The 20525-nt window shown below is 42.4% G+C and overlaps 1 protein-coding gene across 3 annotated transcripts; it reads left to right on the top strand.

Moving 5' to 3' along the window:
* The first annotated feature begins 274 nt into the window (after nucleotides 1–274).
* Nucleotides 275–18350, top strand: SUPV3L1 (Suv3 like RNA helicase). Of its 3 annotated transcripts, XM_017826000.1 has the most exons (15): nucleotides 275–421; nucleotides 5325–5402; nucleotides 5675–5782; nucleotides 7263–7377; nucleotides 7947–8115; nucleotides 9368–9479; nucleotides 9767–9844; nucleotides 10807–10898; nucleotides 11812–11992; nucleotides 12404–12497; nucleotides 13111–13330; nucleotides 13707–13787; nucleotides 15293–15469; nucleotides 17012–17160; nucleotides 17545–18350. In XM_017826000.1, exons 3-15 carry the CDS (start codon nucleotides 5719–5721, stop codon nucleotides 18032–18034), a joined length of 2022 nt encoding a protein of 673 aa, XP_017681489.1. In that variant the 5' UTR covers nucleotides 275–421; nucleotides 5325–5402; nucleotides 5675–5718; the 3' UTR covers nucleotides 18035–18350. The 3 variants fall into 3 exon arrangements, with proteins under 3 accessions (XP_017681489.1, XP_017681490.1, XP_017681492.1); XM_017826001.1 differs by lacking the exon at nucleotides 275–421 and having other exon boundaries at nucleotides 5350–5402; nucleotides 5675–5733; nucleotides 17545–18095; XM_017826003.1 differs by lacking the exons at nucleotides 275–421; nucleotides 5325–5402; nucleotides 5675–5782; nucleotides 7263–7377 and having other exon boundaries at nucleotides 8024–8119; nucleotides 17545–18095.
* Nucleotides 18351–20525: the final 2175 nt, after the last annotated feature.

Raw genomic sequence — 20525 nt, 5'->3', positions numbered from 1 at the left:
CAGTTTGAACAGCTGAACAGCCGCCCTCTCGCCCACAGCGGGCTGTACCCTCCCTGAGGGCGCTGTGGGAGGCGGGGGGTGTGTGTGTGAAGCGGTCCGGCGCACGCGCGGGGCGGGACGGGCGCGCGGCAGTGACGCGCTTTGTGCGCGCGCCGCCGCCGCCGCCCTTGCCCGCGGATGAGTCGCTGCGCGTGGTCGCTGCTGCGGCGGCTCCCGGCGCGGGCGGGGCTCGCGCTCAGACATGGCCGCCCCGCCGCGGCAGCGCCGTCCTCACCGTCATCACTGTCCTCATCGTCCTCCGGGGACGGCGGCTCCCGCGCCCCCGACACCTCGCTCTTCGTGCCCGTGCCGCTGAAGCCCGGCCCCGGCGGCGCGGCCGGGGAGGACGTGGGCGCCGAGCTCACTCGACCCCTCGACAAGGGTGAGTGCGGGCTGGACCGTGAGGGGACGGGCGGCCTTTGGGCACCGGCCGTGAGGCCTCGCCAGCCCTCGAAGCGGCCCCAGTCCTGGGTCCCTCGGTTCAGGAAGGACATGGAGGGGCTGGAGCGTGTCCAGGGAAGGGAATGGAGCTAGGGAAGGGGCTGGAGCAGCAGGAACGGCTGAGGGAGCTGGGGGGGCTCAGCCTCGAGAAATGGAGGCTCAGGGGGGACCTTCTCGCTCTCTGCTACTCCTTGACAGGAGGAGGGAGCCGGGAAGGGTCGGGCTCTGCTCCCAGGGAACAAGGGACAGGAGGAGAGGGAACGGCCTCAAGCTGTGCCAGGGGAGGGTCAGGTTGGACATCAGGAGGAATTTCTTCACAGGAAAGATGATTAGACCCTGGAAGGGGCTACCCAGGGAGGCGGTGGAGTCCCTGCCCCTGGAGATGTTTAAGGAAAGGCTGCACGTGGCCACGGTTTAGTTGGCGTGGTGGTGTGTTAGACACAGATTGGACTGTGATTTCAGAGGGCTTTTCCAACCTCACTGATTTGATTCCATGACCCGGCTGAGGGGAACCTGACCCTCCTGAGCCCTGCAAGGCTGGGTCCTGCCGATGGGAACTGGCCCTCGCTGCTCTGGGGTCCTCTCCTGGGGTTTATCCCTTGGGAGCAGGGGTCTCCCTGTGTGTTGTCTGACCACTGCAGCTGCTCGTGCCCGCGAAGGTAAAGCGGGATAAAGGCTGTGGCGTGAGGTAACACCACCGATACTGGGGCTTTACTGGGCATGTCATGGGGCTGGCCTGGGCAGGGCCGGGGCTGGACTTTGATGGTCCTCGTGGGTCCCTTGGAGCTCAGAATGTTCTGGGATTTCCCAGAGCCATCAGCTGTACTCTGTGTGGAGGAAACAATCTGCTGGCCTGGGTCCTCCACTCACTGTTTTGGGCTAAAGGCACTCAGCGTGGGGCAGGTCCTGCAGCTGGAGTCTTGTGGTGTTCCAGAACCGTGACTGGATCTGAACTTGGAAGTCATAGTTTTCTTGAATATTGGTGTTACAGACAGAAGGGCATAGTCTTGTGTGTCAAAGAGGCAAAGTGTAGTGACAGAGCAAGTGGCTTCAGACTGCCAGAGGGCAGGATTAGATTGGATGTTAGGAAAAAATTCTTCCCTGTAAGGAAGGGTGGTGAGGCCCTGGCACAGGTTGCCCAGAGAAGCTGTGGCTGCTCCATTCCTGGAGGTGTTTAAGGCCAGGTTGCCCAGAGAAGCTGTGGCTGCTCCATCCCTGGAGGTGTTTAAGGCCAGGTTGAACAGGGATTGGAGCAACCTGGGCTAGTGGAAGGTGCCCCTGCCCATGGCAGGATGAGGATGGTCTTTAAGGTCCCTTCCAGCCCAGACCAGTCTGTGATTCTATGACTCTGTTATCTCTAAAGACTTGATAAATAAGAAACAAATTCTCGATCCTTTTGATGTTTGGTGATCCCAAAGCATTGAGGGTGTAAGTGGGAACTTTTTTCTTCGTATCATCTCCTAATTAAGTGTTCGGATGGCATATTATTTGTATTAACTCCAAAGTACAGAAAGCATGGGAAAATGATCTTAATTGTTCAGAGCTGTGGAGAAAAAAAATACCTGGCTCTGAAAGCTAAAAAAAAAAACCTAGCTAGGAAAAGAATCCTCAACAGCTGAAATGCTGAAATCTGTGTTGTTGCCAAACTTGCCTTATATATGAGTAGTACGTTCCTCAGGTGCCAGTAAACACGAATGGTGGCATCTTACTTGTGTATTCCTTGTTTCACTTATCAGAGAAGCAGTTATGTTGGGTTTCTTCAAAGGTACAACTGAAATGCTCTGGGAAAATAAGCACAGGTTCTGTTTGGTCTCTGCTGAGTTGTTGAGAGAGAACAGATTGGCTAAAATGATGTTTTCCCAGAAGTGAAAATTAACTACTTCAAAGAGCTTGAAGTTCTTCCATGTGAGACTTGGAAGGAATGCCAACCAGGTGACCAGTGTGGTGCTGCTCATCTGCTTGTTGGCCTGTAGTGCTCTCTCTGTTGCTGTCAGCAATTCAGTATTTTGAAACCCAATAATGTTAAAGAGAAAACTGAGAAAGACCTTCCTCAGCAGATATGTGTTTTTTAGGATGAAATAAGTATTCCTCTGCTTCCCCCCTCAGGTTCTGACCACACACAATGTTATGCATCTGTTTTTTTGGTATTTTGTACAAACAGGCTCTGTTAGATTCTTCTGTCAAGTACTGAACTAGATTTAATAAAGAAATGTGTGCATTTGCAGCCTTTCTGATTAGAGCTGGTGAAGGGGCTTTGTTGCTGACAGCTGAGTGTAATTCTGGTGTGAATCATCTTGTTGTTACTGCTCAAGTGAGAGTGATCCTGGTTTTCATGCTAATCAGACACTATCAGGAAGACAAAAGCCTTTTTTGAAGCTTACTTTCGCAAAGCCAGTTTTGTAAAACCTTCATAGCAAATCTGGAATTAATTCACTACATCTGTTTTCCACGGCTTTATCATAGGAAGTGTACCCCTGTGAGTGCTGATAGATGCTTTCAGTTTTGGTGTATCTGGGAGGCTAAAGTTAGAAGGAGCTTTGCTTTTGAGCTTCTATTAAGAGATTTGATTTGACTCCATAGCCTTCTGCTATGGAGATGGTCCATTTTCCATTTTCTAAATAAATGTAAATAAAATTCTTCTATATGAAAGATCAGCACTTTGTGCTGTGTGGCTTCTTGATCCCTGGGTATGGGTGTTGATTTGGAGCCCTCATGCTCAGTTGTCATGTTGAATGTCAGTTCTGTGGCTTCAGTTGTCAGACCACGGGGCTGTGCTCACGGGTGGGAAATGCCAGGAAAGACAAGGTATTGGCAGCAATTTTTGTGTCAGAAATAGGAGGTGCCTGAACAAGGGGGTTAGTTGGGTACGTTAGATTACTTGGACTGGACGGTGGAAGTCTAATAGTTGTGGAGGAATTCTAAAATCAAGCAGTTCAGCTGCCCTGGGATAGCATACAGCCTGACTGAAATGGACTGTTGTCTTCTGAGATACAGGGAAATTACTTGGAAGTCTTCCTGCAAACAGGGCCGAAACTTCTAAATGAGTCTGATACATTGTTGCCTAACTGCATGATTTCTGAAACTAACTGCGGTCGGGCTGTCCTTTTACACAGAACCTTAAAAATGCTGCTGAGAAGTCAAAGTAATTGAGGAGAAAGAGCTAAAAGACAGTTCTACAATGAGAAAATGGTAAAGAAAGGGAAACCTCAGAATGGGAATGAATGGTAAGGGTGGTGGCTGAGGCAGGACCTGAGTGTGTACCCTGATTGCTACCTGTATGTGCAGCTGGATTAGGCTCACACAGGCTGCAGTGCCAGCTCTGGTTTGTTTTGATTTCCCTTATTGTTAAGATGTGTTTGTGCTTAGGCAGGATCATGACCTTGGACATCGAGAGCTGTGATGGTCCCAATGTCATGTTGCCTTGGATAGTAACAAGTGTTTAGGCATTGACCTTTCCATCTTGTAGTAAGGCCAGTGGGCTGTGAATTTAGCTCCGTCACTGATGATATGGTGACTGTTAGAGCTTGTTAGGGAAGCTCTGAAGAGAATTTAGCCCTGTACTTTCTTGTAGTGCACTGTTTTCCAATCTGCCTTTGATTTTGGGACCCTTAAATATTTCCTGATGAGAGTGTGGATGCCTGTGTAGGAAATGCAATCCTGCTGGTAGCCTTGCTTAGCTGCCTTTGGGAGCATTTTGGACTGTGAGTGAAGCCATCAGGAGATTCCTGTAGCCGTGCACGAGGTATGGGTTGTAGCTGCTGCCGTTGTGCACCCAAATTCGCCATATTCTTCTCACCTGGCGATTTTCATTATGCCACGTGGACTGCCTTTGTTACATAGTGTTTTAGAGAGGCAGTGTTTCAATAATATAAGGTTGATCTCGTGGGATCAATTTAAGGTTCATGTCGTGGCAGACAGTTACAGAGTTAGTGGTAGAGAGCAGAGCTTGACAGTGTTGTGTTCAGTGACTTGTGCTGGCAAACCAGGGGTGTGTTGCATTATTATTATCATACAGGGCTCATAGACTTGAGTTTTAGAGTAAGGTAAGTTTGTGAATAGGTGTTTGTGATATTTGCTAGATTTTCATGAATTTCTGATCTGCTATAGGTGGAGAAGGGACACATTTTGCCACTGTGATTTAACTAGCATTTAATGAACTAAATTCAGAGCGTATGTGAGTAAATACAGTTTTATTGCAACACTGAACTTTTAGGGGAAGGAAAGGGTTTATTAATAACTTTATAAGAGAATTTATATGAACAAAGCAGAGTAATTTGTGATATATATGAAAAAGCTCTGTTAAGTTTTCTTCTTCCCTCCTTTATTTAACCCGAGAAAAGGAAGAATACTGGATCTGGTTTAACTGATCTTTCTGGAGAGTCTGTCTTGGAGGCAGAGTGGAGAGAAGAAAGTACCTCAGGATGTTTAGTCACTGAGTAGTTTAAGCAGATTTGCTTTTCACGTGGCAACCTGCTGTTTCCTGATGGATGCTGATAAAAAGCAAAAATAACCCACCCCAAAACATTAATTAGTTTGCTCCATAACATATTGTCTGTAGGTTCCCACCTTTGTGCTTTCTTACCAAGTACCAGGGAGAGTGTCTCAAATGCTGCCCTCATCTTCATGGTGCTTCTTACTCTGCTGCAGTTGAAGATGGTCCTTCTCCACAATACTGTCAGTCATTGATTGTGTTTAATTTAGGGAGAATTCGTTTGAGTCTGTTCACCAGGGCGAGATTCCCTCTCTCCAGAGTAAGGAGATGATAATCCAGGGTCTTTGGGCTAGCAGAATGTGACTTAATTTTAAGCAAACTAAAAAAAAAAAAAGTTTCTCTTTTTCTACAGGTGAAGTTCTAAAAAATTTAAACAAGTTCTACAAAAGAAAAGAAATCCAAAGACTAGGAGCAGAAAATGGATTAGATGGTAAGAACATGTTCCAAGTTTATTTTTAATGTGAAACCTGTTCTAATTCAGATACAGTATTAGGTAGAGCTCGTTTTTTATGGGTCTCACAAAACTGCTTGTTTACCTTGTCTCTGTCACTCAATTCAAATAACCTTATATATTTACTTTTAATAGCTTATATTAAGGTATAGGTTTTTAATGGATTGCTTCAGTGTTTTGGTGGATGTTTACAAACACAGTTTTCTGGTCCTGGTCACACTGATTTTGTTCCTTGTTTTGATTTTTTGCAGCTCGCCTGTTTCACCAAGCGTTTATAAGCTTTAGGAAATATATCATGGAATCCAGCTCTGTGAGTGCTGATTTGCATATTATTCTCAATGATATATGCTGTGATGCAGGCAAGTATCTGGAGTGCTTGTAAAATAAAATGTTACATTTTTTCCTTGGTTTTGACCTGTATGCTTTACCTACGTACCTGTGGACCCCCCCACTATGCTGTCAGACAGCTTAAAAATCCCTGCTAGGATTTGTGCCCATCCTAGGGAGCATTCTGTTCTTAAACCTTCTGGAGTGGAAATGAGAGAGGTGGAGGTGTTGGCAAGAAGCAGCCTGTTGTTTTGTAGCATCTTCAGGCTGAAATGGAAACAGAACTGTTGTGTTTATTCTTCCTGGCAATCGAGTAGTCACTAGGGGGCACTTGGAGAACTCTCTGCTGGCCAGGTGGCTTTTAGGGATTGGGAATACAGCTCTGACAGTGCTGGTTCCCTGTGGCACTCACAGAGGTGAGTGTTTGCTTGCTTAGTGCATCCTGTGTTGTCATTAACAGCAGTAACTGAGGGGTGATGCCAGCTGGGAACAGCAGAACCAGCCTTTTCCATGGTTTGAGCTGCAGAACTTAGGCACAGTATGTCTGTTTTAATGATGGGAATTTAAAGGTTACACTGGCCATTAGTTTTGTCTTCAAATGTAAATGTCTATGTTCTATATGTTGGCAATCTTAGGAAGTTGTCTCTTTATATTGCTTGTGCATAAAATCTCCCAGAGGATTTTCTTGTTTCTGCTCCTTATTTAGTTACATATGAACATTGTTTATATGTGCCTTAAAACTCATATAAATGGAAGTATAAAGAGTTGTTTATTGTGGCAGTTTTAAAATTTTTTATTTAAGTTTTGCTTGTCCAAAGATGATAATTGAATATATTAGTTTTTTCAAATTTTCACAATAATTTTGATTTATTGAATACTAATTCTCAATTTATAAAACCCAGGAGGGACAGTAGAGAAAGAAGTGTGACCTGAAATGAGATCTTTAAGGCCACATGTCTGCTCTGCAAACATTCAGAAGAGTGAACCCAAATGTCTCTTCTGAGTTGATTTCTCTGGTTTTATTTTCTCACTTAGGGATTGGAAACTTTGAATTTTTAACCAGCATCCTGTGTCTTGGTAGCTTAGGGAAGCTGCACAATATCCTGATCTGCTATGTTTTTTCATAAAAGCATTTTGGAAGCTTTTATTTTATTTTTATTTTATTTCAAGGCAGCACATGAATTTAGGAAGCAAAGGCTAAAGTTCTTTGTCATCCAGCTTTCCCATTTTATTGAGAAGGTCTTCAGGCATGTAGGCTGACCAGAGTGAATATACCGAAATGAGAGCCAGCTTTCTCGTACCGTTGGATTTGAATTACATTGCTTAATGAGTCCGTGTTAGCTCAGCTTTCTGCAACTGAGATAATTATTGAACTTTGTAGAGAGCCAGGAGGGGAAAGAATTGCGGAAAGAAAAGTGTGTGGTGGAAGTAGTGGAAATTTTTTTTCCAAGTTTATTATGCTGGTACACGCTGTGAGACAAGCATGCAAACTGAGCAGGGTTTGTCCCGTAGGCCACGTGGATGACCTGTTCCCGTTTTTCCTGAGGCATGCCAAGCAGATCTTCCCCATGCTGGACTGCATGGACGACCTGCGCAAGATCAGCGACCTGAGGCTGCCGCCCAACTGGTCAGTGGGGGCAGGGGCTGCACTGCTTTCTTTTCTTAGTGTCATAGAACTAGAGAGTCTGGGGACTTCAGCTTTGTGATGTGTGATTGTGCTACATTTTCAGTTCCATTTCTCTGTTTTTACAATAATTTCTGTCAGGAACTCTAAATTTTTTACAAGCTACATTGCAGTGAATTTAAGGGAAAATAAGGTTATATCAGCAATGAAAGTCACTGGATGGCCTTTCCAGAAAGCTGTTTTCTGGATGTATTTTTGGGAGGTAGCACAGCAGAACACTGAAATGTTAATAAACCCAAGGAGAGAGGATTAAGAGGAGTAATAAGAATTATTTTGAACACAGTGTGTGAATTTGAATCTTTGAAAGCATTGTATGATTTAGAAGATGAATGTATAAGATGTAGTAACCTCTTTTTACTGGCTCTATTTAAGAACTTGATCTTTCTGCTTTCAATACACATTAAAAAGTCAATAAATAAATATTTAAGCTAATTTCCAGTTTCTCCTGAATCAGTACCCAGAACACTGGATAAATGTTTAACAGATCTGCTTTTTTTGTGTGTATGTTTTAGGTATCCAGATGCCAGGGCTATTCAGAGAAAGATAATATTCCATGCCGGTCCTACAAACAGTGGAAAAACTTACCATGCTATCCAGAGATTTTTGTCAGCCAAATCTGGAATATACTGCGGCCCACTAAAACTTCTGGCTCATGAGATCTTCCAAAAGACTAACGATGCTGTCAGTATGTCATATCGCTTCCCAACATGCTTAGCACTGGGACAGTGTCAGGAATGCATGTCTGTAAAGTCTTGTAGCTGCTCCAGGTGTTCCCTGGAGCAGTGTGTGCTTGGACAGGTGCCTTTGCTTTGCAGCTCATGGCAATGCCAGTTGTGCTTTAATGCTTTAGGTGATCAGAATGGAACATCATTTCTGCAGATGGAACAGCACTGTCCCCACAGCACATCCTGTGCAATCATCCCTGTAACCTGCCTCCCTTAGGCTGTGATCTGTTGCTCTCCAGGTTTAGCCAGGCTCTCCTATTAGGTTTTTCAGCATGGGAACCGTGCCTCTTTTACCCATGACCTTTATTTTAGCTGGTACACAAAAATTACCCTTGCTTAACTCCCCTCAACCTTCTGCTTCTATGTTTAAATATATTGCACTTCACCATCTATGAAAAATTCTGCAGACTCAGATGTGTTGAGTTGAAGAGCAGTGCCCTGTCTCAGGTTCCAGAGGAAATTTTCAATACTGTGGGCTTTTTTTTATTACTTCTGGCATATTTTTGGAGGCTTCCCACCAATGTGTTTCCAGCTGCACAGAATCAGTTCTGAAGCATTAGAACCACACATCACATGTTAATGCAGCACAGTGTGTGTGTGTGTACAGTAGCATTCACAAATGGTTTTGTGATTTCTCTTTTTTTGATGTAGAATTTTTAATTCCTCTTACTGGTTTATCAAACTCACACATAAGAAGGATTGGCTTGTCCTAGGAGACAAGTCCTAGGTAATGTGCACCACGTAGTGGCTGTGGGTACCATGTGGTGATGTTCCCTGTTGGTAGTTGCTGTACTTCATTCCCATGTGTTCAGTGTGTGTGAAAACGATCCCCAGATGAACTGGAGGAGGCTGGAGCTTGCAAGGCTCCTTCACTGCTGGGCCTTGCTTTATGAGCCCCCTGTACTGCAGCTCTTCTGACAGTTCTTTTGTTGCAGTTGTGACAGTTCTGAAATGCTCAGGGGAAGATGTAATCTCCTGCAGGAGTAGGGGAAGGTGTCTAATCAGAGATACTACCTCTTCATTATACCTCTAGTTTGATAGGACTTAAATACAGGGCACAAGTCTCAGAGGGCAGGGTAGTTATTTTCTGGAAAAGCTTCCATTATACTGTCCTAGAAGCTACTGTAAGAAACTGATTTTATTTCTCTTTGGAAAGATGATTCTGTTATATTAAAGAAACTTAACCTGAGTTTTTTGAATTCCTTTAGAACGTGCCATGTGACCTGGTGACGGGAGAAGAGCGTGTCTATGCCAATGAAGATGCCAGACAAGCTCCTCATATTGCCTGTACCATTGAAATGTGCAGCACTAACACACCTTGTATGTATACATAATTGTGTCAGTCTTATCAGGGGGATCTTCATGTGTATTATTGCTTGGACTCTGAAGTAGCCCAGCTATTCCCTTTCACTCTTATTTCAACAATTTCTGAACTATGTTAGAGCAGTTCAAGAAACCTGGATCATCTCAGAGTAGCTTTCTGGTGGTAGAGGATTAGCTTGATTTGAGATACCTTATTTAGAAAGCCTCTGAGTCCCTTTGTGTGTTGTACTGCTGTTCCACGTTCTCTTCCTTGGTGCATCATGTTTTTTCTTTTTTATTTTAAGATGAAGTTGCTGTGATTGATGAAATTCAGATGATCAGAGATCCTGCCAGAGGGTGGGCTTGGACGAGAGCCCTTCTGGGTAAGCTGGTTTATGTTGGCAATGAACCTGTTTAACTGCAAATGGCACGTTAAATGCAAGCTTAGCAGTCAGTATATTCATAAGTTATTACAGTATGGGATGCAAAACAAAAGTGAGTATTTTTTTCTTCATAAGTCTTCTCACAGCAAGTTAGAGAGATACTCTGCCCCAAAGGATTTGTCTGCTTGGGCAGCAAGTTACCTGTCATGTTTTACTTGACATAAATAAAAATTTACTTGACATAAATAAAAATTTTATTTACATTCTTCCTTTAGTTTTCCTTCCTTGGATAATGTGGAGTCTTTGCTACATCATGTTGTCTTTTTACACTGAGTGTTTTCTAAAACTATGCTTTTTTGTTCAATTAAAACAACACCAATTTTCAGGGATTGCCTTAGGAAGAGATACTGTTCAATATATGTCAGCTTTAAATATTTTAGTGTTAATTTCAAATGGCTCATTTATAGAGTTGCATCAGTCTGTAAAATTCGTAGAAGAATGCTTGTTTTGATAATTTTAGAATTTTTCAAGAGGAAATTTTGAAACATTTTTCCTCGTATTTTTCGCAGAAGTTTGGAATCTGATTTCCTCTGCCCTCGCCCCTTCCTTTGGTTGCTTTTGATGATGAGTTCAACAGAATGTTTTTTCACACTTCCTCTGCCTCTGTTTTTTTGCCTTTTCTATTCTGCGTGCATTAGGGTTGAATTCATGCAGAAAATAAAGACATTCAGTTCTGCTGGGGTTTGGGAGTTATTAAACATAATAGTAAATAAAAGCTTTGCTCCATTTGTTCAGTGGTTGAGGGTACCTCTTGTTTTGACTGAGTGTGCAACGAGGTATTGGCTGCTCTAATTATCACTCTAATGTGATAAATGTAATTTTTGGGTAACTTAGGAGTCAACTAAAGCTACTGTTGTTTATAAATAAGTAACATTTTTCTTTTAACACTGGACCTTGTTCAGGCCTCTGTGCAGAAGAAATCCATGTTTGTGGAGAAGCTGCTGCTGTTGACTTGGTGACAGAGCTCATGTACACCACGGGGGAAGAAGTTGAAGTAGGTATTTTAATTCTGAGAAGCTAAGGACAGAACATCAGGTTCTCCTTGCTGTAAAACAGGCAAAAAATGTATGGTCTATTGAGGGTATCACTGATCAAAGTTATCATAGGGGAGCATTATTAGAATGATTCTTGGCTTCTGTAAATCAAAGGAGATGTTGCAAAGCTCTTTCTTTTTCTTTTTAAATAGTAGTACTGTTTTGCTGAAAGATGGTAAGTGCTTTGCTGAGTTCAAAGAAAAGTGCTTTGCTATTTTCCCCTCAGGGAATTTTGCAGGTGCTACAGCTGTTCAGGGGCTTTCTTTACAATTCTGATCTTCCTGGAGGGCACAGTGCCCTCAGGTTTGCTAATTTTACTGGGTTGGTTGATAGTTATTCTCCACATGATGAGGAAAGGAGGTTAATATATGTATTTTTAATTGGTAAGGTTCTTTTGAGAAGAGTATTTAAAAACAAAATATGCTCCCAATGAAGTCCAACCTTCATGATTTCAAGGTGAATTAGCTGTAGCTTTATATGTCTGTGTGTGGTGGGGTATGTAATTCTGAAAAGGGAGGACCAGTGAGAGCATTCAGATACATGACTGAAAGAAGACACTCATTTCTTGATAGATCAAGGGATGTAGCCTGTGTACTACTTTTCTTGAATCTAGTTTACATCTGGAATCTAGTTTACATGTAAAAAATACATAGTTCTTCTGTTTCTTGAAAAAGCTGTATAGTTCTCAGCTTGGGAAGTGCTGCCACTATGCAAGTGCATAGGGTGTACATCTCCTTCTCTCCAGGAATTATCCCTTCAGGACTGAGAGAGGTCCCTCAGCGCTGCAGTCACATGTGATAATAAATGTACTGGTTTGATATTCCACAGGAAATTTTTAATTTAAAGAAATATCTTTGACAACTTTAATTCTAGGTCCGAAACTACAAGAGACTCACTCCTCTGACTGTGCTGGATTATGCCTTGGAATCCTTGGATAACCTCCGTCCTGGGGACTGCATTGTCTGCTTCAGTAAGAATGACATTTACTCTGTGAGCCGGCAGATTGAAGCCAGAGGATTAGAATGTGCTGTCATATATGGCAGTCTGCCACCAGGTAAAGCACTCTTCCTTTATTGGTAAGGGATTTCTGCTTCTTGCTGCTTTTCTTAGGAAAAAACCCTTACACTGCTTTCTTTGTTTTAAAATAAAGCAGAACAAGTTTCCTAGTTTTGCTTCTCCATATAGTTAAAGAAAGTAATCGGCTTTCATTGACTGGTGTTTTAATCTTGGGATTAGACCTTTATTATGTACTTAATTTTGATCTTCAGATAGATATAATTAAATGAGGTCTTTCCACAGCTCTGGGAATGGTTTAAGTCCCTCCTGCCCCCTTCCCTCCAAAACATCCAAATACCAATCAAATACCAGTTTTTTCCTCTCAGCCTATTAAAACAGCATTGGGCTTAGTGATATGTTGTCTTTGATTTGTAGGAAGTTTGTTATGTGTTTTGTCATTCTGTTTTAGGAACAAAACTTGAACAGGCGAAGAAATTCAACGATCCTGATGATCCATGCAAAATTTTAGTTGCTACAGATGCAATTGGAATGGGACTCAATTTGTAAGTATTTACAGCAGGTTATGGTATTTTTTTTTCTTTTAGGTGTTTTGCCTGCATTAATTTCCTTGCTTATTTCTCCCCAGTCTGTTAATTTGGCCAGATATCTGCTATGTCTAGATAATACAGTACATACATTTTCATTCTGAAGTAGTGTTCAATTTGGTTGGGCAGAATTAAGCTTTAATTTTGAAACTGATTCCAAGAATTAATGGCTCCCTTGGCCTAATTCTGTGTGATAGTGGCTAACTGTGCCTACTGGATCAACAAGAGTCACATGTGTTAGGTTGTCAGAGTTACCAGTCTCTTGCATTTCTGAAATGCAGAGCAAGTTCAGCCCAGTTTCAGGTGTGTTTTGTTGGTGAAGGTGATGCAGTCACGGATTGGGACCCTACTGGAACATGATTGATATGTGCAGGGCTGATAATTCTCCTGTGACTAACCAGGAATCTTGTCATGCCCTTTGGAATACGCTGTGTCCATAGGTAATCTCTCTGATACCTTAATTTATAGAGAAGAAGAAAGCTTATAAAAAAGAAAAGGCTTTCATTCTTCATATTGGAAGTAATTTACAAGAAAAAAAAGCTTCCTCTTTGTTTTTGTTCAAATACTCCAGGTGTATACGAAGAATAATCTTTAACTCCATAGTGAAGCCGACAGTCAATGAGAAGGGAGAGAAGGAAATAGACTCCATTCCCACGTCCCAGGCCCTGCAGATCGCAGGCAGGGCCGGGCGTTTTGGCTCGTCCTTCACACAGGGGGAGGTCACCACCATGCACCGCGAGGACCTCGTGCAGCTGAAGGAGATTCTGAGCGAGGCTGTGCCCCCTGTGAAGGTGAGAGGCTCAGTACCCAGTTAGCACAGACGTGCTCTGGGGCTGGTTTATGATGTTCTGTCCCCAAATTATTTTTCCCTGTGTCTGTTTACAATGTAGTAATAAAAGTGGATTGTGTCATGCCAGAGTGACTTTGGATAGATGTCCCATTTGGAGGCTTGCAATGTTGCATTTATACTGAAGCTGCTCTTTTAAGAATTAAAAGCTCAAGCACAGAAGTTCCTAAGTTTCAGATAAGTGTGCTAAATAAACTGGAGTGTGTAGGGTGCTTTGGTTTCTTTCTTGCATTTTGTCTTTCTATGTGTTGCTTCTGGTGCATTGACTTTAAAACAATATTGAGAATTAATGGATTTTTTTTCCTTTATTTTCCTTTTAGGCAGCTGGCCTACATCCTACTCCTGAGCAGATAGAAATGTTTGCTTATCATCTTCCTGATGCTACTCTATCCAATCTAATTGTAAGAATATTAGCTTTTGCATTAAAAATTAAGCATTACTTACAGTCACTGCTTTTGTACAAACATACACTGTGGGAACCTGACAGACAGCCTTGTGTGTATTTTTTAGCAGTTGGATTCTTCTCTCTACCACAGCACTGACTGTAAATAGGTTTAGAATGCTTAACTTTTCTGTGCTATAATAAACTTGAAAGCTCTTCAAGCATGTCAGTATTTTCACACGTGTTGAATTCTGTGCAGCAGCCTTTTCATTTCACCTTTTCTGAATTTTAAATGTAGACATTTTGGTCTGAGACTGAAAATATTAGAGATTGAAATTGTGGTAAATTATTTGAAAATTCCTGTGAAACTAGGCTGGTCACGTCAGGTTTCTGAATATCTGAGAGCCATCTGATTTTCTTTCCCTGTTTCCATGGGGTTTATGGTGTAACAATGCTTGTGTAACTTTGAGAAAATAGATTTTATGGAATCTACTTGATCTCATCCTTAGGTGGGTAGTAAATCTTTTGGATGTGCCTAAACATTTTGAAGTAGAAATTAAGCTTCCAATGCTGTATTTAAAGAATAGTATCAGAGCTTTTAGTAGACTGAGAAACTCTTAGCAGCTTTAATGGATTTAAATGTGCATTATTGTTCTCTGCTGATGTGCTGTTATGTAGCAAAGTGTGTGGTTTCTAACCTTGAGATAAAAGATTATACCTGGAGACTCCTGGGAGACTTAGGCTGGTAGGGAGCACGTCTTTAAAATTTTGCTATTAACAATTTCTGGGCCACCATAGAAGTATTAAGATAAGAACCCTGTGTAGTTATTGATCTCTTAAGTATTCAGTCTCATATTTAGTTAAGAAGCTCAGTGTTTCTCTAAAGATGTTTTTTAAAAGTCTTTCAAAGATTTACACTGGAGAAATAATTTCGGGGGCCCATAGAAATTCCCCCTGCATCTGATGCCAAGTATCCTGGTATCACCTATTTCTCCAAACCTTGGATATATTTCAGGTTTTCTTTGAACTCCACTATTGCAATACTGTATTTATCTTGTGTTTTCTTTCTTCCTAAAATAGATCTGAGCCTGACATTGAGCTAAAAATACCTCAATTATTGAATTCAATGCTGTAAAGTTAGCTTTTTGGGTCATGCTAAGTGACAAACCTGGAGAAATTTCTAAACATAGTAACTAGTTCCTATAATAGTGTTCTTTGTAACTAAAATGTACAGTTCCAGAACTTTGTTATTCAGGAGACTAACTGAAAATGTTTAAATAAAGCATAGTGTGTTATGTCTTCTCCTCTGATCCTGTGTTGGAGAATTTCATGCAAGCTCTGCTAAAAGAGTAGAGGGAACTCCCCTGCCTCTTTTTTATTACTGTGGTCAAATTTGATGGCTTTTAGCTGTTCTTTCAGTTTAACCAGCATTTGAAACACTAAATAATTTTTTGGTTTGGTAATGCAAAGTTTAGCAACCCCCTCCTCTAATAACATTCTCTTCGTTTGGTTGTATTTTCACAGGATATTTTTGTGAGTCTCTCACAAGTCGATGGGATGTACTTTGTCTGCAATATCGATGACTTTAAATTTCTAGCAGATATGATTCAGCACATTCCACTAAATCTGCGGTCACGATATGTCTTCTGCACTGCCCCCTTGAACAGAAAAGAGCCTTTTGTGTGTACCACGTTGCTGAAGGTCAGCTGGCTTTTTCCTCAAAAAAATGTGATGTTTACATTGGAGCAAGTTTGTCTTGGTGCAGTGAGACTGTGTCTGCTGTATTTACTGTGGGATTTGTCATTAAGTCATTGGAGAGCATTCTTAAAGTGCTCACGGGCAGTAATATAAAATCTTTGGAGATGTATTTTTTTTTCCTAATTGCATTCTTCACTAATTTTATGGACCAGAGCTTTTAAGTCCTGAGAACTGGTTCTCGTGATGTAAATTAAGATTTGGACAGCTTTTCTGCTGTTTGACTCAGAGAATCCTCCTGCTTGTCCTTGCAGGTGAGCTCTGAACCGGGAGGGATCACTTATGTTCCCTAGTCACTTGTGCACTGTTAAGCTTTGCACCACAGTGTGCCTAAAAGTAGTCATTAAAACTCAAGTTACTGCTGCTTCAGGGTGTTAGCTTGTCAACAAAAGAGAAGAATGTGGGATCAAGGGTTATTGCTGATGTTAGGAGAGTTACACAGAATTAAAACCCCAGAAAACACAGTGCTGTAAGTTGCTCTCAAAATTATGTCACTTCACTTTTCAGGCCTGGATGAACGGTTTTTCGCTGTGCCCCCAGAGTGATTATTTTGAGGAATTTGTAGTCAGCAGATTTTTCAGGTTTTTGAGATTAATAATTTAATTTGAGACTGTTACTTTGTTAGACAGTATTGCCTTTGTGCCCTTGTTAGAGACTCCATTAAACTTTTAAAATGAAGTAGTGTAAAACTGGTGTGGTGCCTTCAGGTCAGAAATATTAGACCCCTGCTTTTCAAAAGGAGCTAATAATCTTCTTTAAAAATTGAGTGATTGATGAAAGAGTTGAAAAAAGTGTCTTGTTAAGAAAATGCTGAGCATTCAGACACCAAGGAATGAAGGTGCAGAGCAGCATAATGTGGTGTTGGAGGGAGGTAGGATGTTGTGAATGCTTGTGTGAATTTAAGCACCATTCCTTGGCCAAAAAAAACCCACTTCTAGTATCAGCCAGTTAGGAGGCAGTTATTCCAAATCATCAGAACTTTTGAAAATTTTAGATTTAAATCTTATTTGACTTGGTTTTTTGTTACTTAAAGAGCTGAGGTGTCTGAGTTTCAGAAGGGCTGCTTTCTAATGCAGATTAATCTGTTTGGGTTGTGAGTAGTGTGTTTCCTAAGCCAGGGAATACATTCAACATTTTCTCAATCCGGGGACTCTGAAACAAGATAATTAACCGAATAGGAGGAGGAGAATTAAAAAAGACAAAGTCCATCTGCTGTGCTGGATGAAATCAAATGCCTTCAGTGTTATGCTTTTCTGGATAGCTCTATGCCTTTGTTGCTTAACTCTGTGCATGGCCCATGCACAAATTGTGTTAATGAGGCTCTGCAAAGGAGAGGTGACTCCTGTGTTGAGTAATTAAGTAAAAGAATGTGTGGCATTTGGGCTGTGTAAAACAAAGCAGGTATTTTCTGTACACAGACTCCAAGGAATTTAACTCTTCTGGGATTTCTTCTTTCCTAACTGACTGAGGACCTTGCTTGTTTTTCAGTTTGCACGACAGTTCAGTCGAAACGAGCCCCTGACCTTCGACTGGCTCTGCCGACACACCAAGTGGCCCTTGGCTGCTCCAAAAAACATCAAAGAACTTGTACACCTCGAAGCTGTTCATGATGTTTTTGACCTCTATCTGTGGCTAAGGTATTGTCTTTGTGCTTGAAAACTTGTTTTTATTTTCTCCTAGTATTTATGACTTACAGTTCTAGAAGAGCAGTGCCTTCAAGCCCGTGTGTACATGGTGCAGGATGGGCCCCTTAGGCCCTTTGGAGGATCCTGACAAATGCAAGTGTAGTGATCTGGGAGTGAGTCATGGGCTCTGCAGAGAGCAGTTTGTGACTGACAGAGAGAGAAAGGTAGAAGCAAGGTGATCCTGGACTGAAGCAGCTGAAATGCAGCTTATAATACTGTGGCCTTCCCATGCACCACATAATAATTTTTTTCTTACGTAGTATGTGTCCCATTTTTATCCCAGTCAGCATTCCTGGAGCGGAAAGGTTTAACTGAGTGTTGTTTTGCCTCTCTCAGTTACCGTTTCATGGATATGTTCCCTGATGCTGCCCTTGTAAGGGATATTCAGAAGAAACTGGATGACATTATACAGGTTGGTGTGTGCAACATCACAAAGCTGATCCGGGCGTCCCAGTCTGCAGCTGCTCCTGGCACAGCAGAAGTTGTGTCCGAAGACTTTCCCACAGCTAAGAGGGATGCCAGGGTGGCTTCTGACCGTCATGGTGCCAAGTCCCCAGAGGCACTGTCCATTGCAGTGGAGGCTCCAGCACTGAGGAGGGCGAGGAACCCGAGAGCCTCTCGGTCTGGGACGAGGCAGGAGGATCTGAAAAGCTATGGCCGGGGATCCCTTGCCAACAGACTGCTGCGTGAAGGACTCCTGACACAGGAAATGCTGAGACAGCTGGAGAGTGAGTGGCAGGATCAGCACAGGAATGGTAGATATGGCTTTGGTTCAAAAAGAGATGATCAGCATAGTTCAAAGGAAACAGGGAAAAAGAGAAAATAGAACCGTGTCCTAATTCTGTTTAGTTTTTATTCGTAAAATAAAATACTATTTTAATAATTTCTTTGGCATTTCATGTTTACACTGCTGCAGCTCCTTGATGTTTTTCCTTCTCCCGTGACCAGTAATGTGAAGCACTCAGAGAAACGGACTTTTAAAGCTCAGAGGCCATAGGTTTGCTTTTACTACTCAGCTGTGCACTCTTCAATCATGGTGTTCAGCATAAGTGTATGATCTGCTGCTATGTGAAAATTTGAAGTTGGTGTCTTCTTGCAAGATGTCCTCACATCATCAATAAACATCAGATATGTCACTAGTAGTGAATTAGCTACTCATTCCATCCCTTCCTAAAGGGCAGGGTTTAGCAGACAACAAACAAGTAATGAACAACCTGGAACAAAATTGGCTCAGAATGGTGATGGGAGTTATGTGCCTCTAACCTTTGTGTCCTGGGAAAATGTGGAAGGTGGTGAAAAGCACTTGTGTTAATGTGTGGGGGAGTGATGAAATTCTGGCCATAAGAATTTTTGAGTAAGTTTCAGTTCTGTCATCTGAGGGGTAATTACTGAGACAAAGCAAAATCTGTCCTTGCTCTTTGAACTGTGTTCTTCTAGCGAGAACTCATCCCATTGATTCAGGCGAAGTTTGAGGGGAGGAAAAACCAAAAAGTTGGATTATGGTTTTTGGAGGAAAGGAGGAAATGTTAGAAGCATAGGTATAATTTATTTACTTTTGAGAAATTCAGGTGTTTGTTTCTCCTGGAGTTTTCTATCTCAGTTTCAATACAAATTACTTTGTTCTGTCACGTTTCATAAATGCTTTTTTAGCTTCGTGTGCCAGTTTGTGGTACTTGAATTTTGAGAGGTGTCCTGATGCAATGTCACTGGGTAATGTTTAAGGCAGTGCAGCACCAGGCTGTGCCTCTTCCACAGATGTGCAGGGGCTCTGTGATTTGTTTTCAGTGTAAGTAGCTTTAGGGTGTGCTTTTGACCTCCCAGTATGGACAGTGGAGAGTGGAAAGAATCAGATGCTGAAACTGCTGAATGTTCACAGAAACGGGTTCCAGTACTGGGACATGTTACTGGGCTGCCTGAGGAGAATAATGCTGCACTGACCATATTGCTGGGTTTGGCTGTGTGCAGGTCTGCACAGATCCTGCTTGTGTTAGTGCTGGGATACCTGTAAAAGCCAGGTGGAGTTTCACTGTGTCAAATGCCTGACTTTCTGAAATGATCAACCATGTATCTCTGCAGGTTGAAAGCTTGTTCTGATTCCCCTTTTCGTCTTCCTGGTATTGATCCTTTGTGCTGCTGTTCAGCAACAGGTCTACAGCAGTTTGAAAATTGTTTCTAACAACTGTTTTCAGTGCATTTCATATACTCTTTCCTCATTGTTTACTAAAAAGCAAGCAGTGCATAAATGGTTTTAGTCCACATGCTCTCCTGCTGGTTTCATTACAGGACCAGTGGGAAGAGAAAGTTTTAGGTTGTTCCCCTGCAAAGCTCCATCTTTCTTTCCTCCCCCAGGACAAAGCAAGCAGCTCTGTGTGTGTGGCAGTGCCATGTGAGTGTTGTGGATTTCCTGTTGTGTGGATGAGTAATTGAGCTTTGCTTTCCCAGAGTCCTGAACAGCAGCATGACCTGCACAGAGCAGGAGCTGGCATTAACCCTTACAAATGGGTTCCACTGGATACTGTTCACACAACTCCTGTGGGGTGGGTGACGTGGCTGATGGTCCCAATTGCCTCCTTGTTCCTTGGCACTCACTCACTAGAAGGAAAACTGTAGCTGCTCAAGCCTGCAGGGATGTTTTTGCCACACACATTGTCCCACTTCCATCTGGGACTGCACACTCCATGGTGGACCTGCAAACCAGTGTTTGAAACCACCTTCTGCAAGGACAGTTCTTCTCTTCTCTCTCCCCAGAGTGTTTGGGTTTGGGCTGCAGGAGACCCACATTGCTACTGTGCTTGGCTTCTAGCCTGTTATACTAAATTTACCCTTTAATTATAGCTAAGCTGTGTACTGGAGTATATTTTTGAGCAAGGAAAGAGTGTCTGGGCCTTGGGGGCGTAAGCCAGCCTTGTGTTTGAGCAGCAAGCCTTGCCATAAGGAAGCTAAATGACTATAAGCATTCTTTTTTGTATTTTGCTGAGATTAGCACTTGGCTTAACTCATTGCATGTTTCCATAGCGACTCCATAGTAACTGTTTTAGGAGCTCTGAAGTTTATTCAGGCGTTTCCAGGCTGACTTTATGAAAGTTTTCTTTTCTTCTGAGCTAATGGTGTGGCTGTCATTGACTCCCATTAGAATGGCTGCCAGATTGGTCCCATGTGGTACAATCCAGACTGATGTGGGGCAGAGTTATCCCAACCACCCATTTTTAACATGCCTTGTGGGGCTGTGCTGAAACCTTTTGCTTTTAAGCAACATCATTAATATTGTTCACTTGATCTGGGAATGGCTGACTGATACAGCACTGCTTGGTAAAAGC

The sequence above is a fragment of the Lepidothrix coronata genome, unplaced genomic scaffold (genome assembly GCF_001604755.1).
Source record: "Lepidothrix coronata isolate B3197 unplaced genomic scaffold, Lepidothrix_coronata-1.0 Scaffold124, whole genome shotgun sequence".
In the NCBI taxonomy this organism is placed as follows: domain Eukaryota; kingdom Metazoa; phylum Chordata; class Aves; order Passeriformes; family Pipridae; genus Lepidothrix; species Lepidothrix coronata.
Note: the sequence above shows the minus strand (reverse complement) of the source record. Positions and strands in the feature narration are given on the sequence as shown.

What these genes read in the sequence shown, in the direction of transcription:
- SUPV3L1 (XM_017826000.1), top strand. Translation starts at nt 5,719, where the DNA reads ATGGAATCCAGCTCTGTGAGTGCTGATTTGCATATTATTCTCAATGAT. An exon ending in GTGCAGCACTAACACACCTT is followed by an intron (nt 9,480 to 9,766) that starts GTATGTATACAT and finishes TTTTATTTTAAG; the next exon opens with ATGAAGTTGCTGTGATTGAT. An exon ending in CCACGGGGGAAGAAGTTGAA is followed by an intron (nt 10,899 to 11,811) that starts GTAGGTATTTTA and finishes CTTTAATTCTAG; the next exon opens with GTCCGAAACTACAAGAGACT.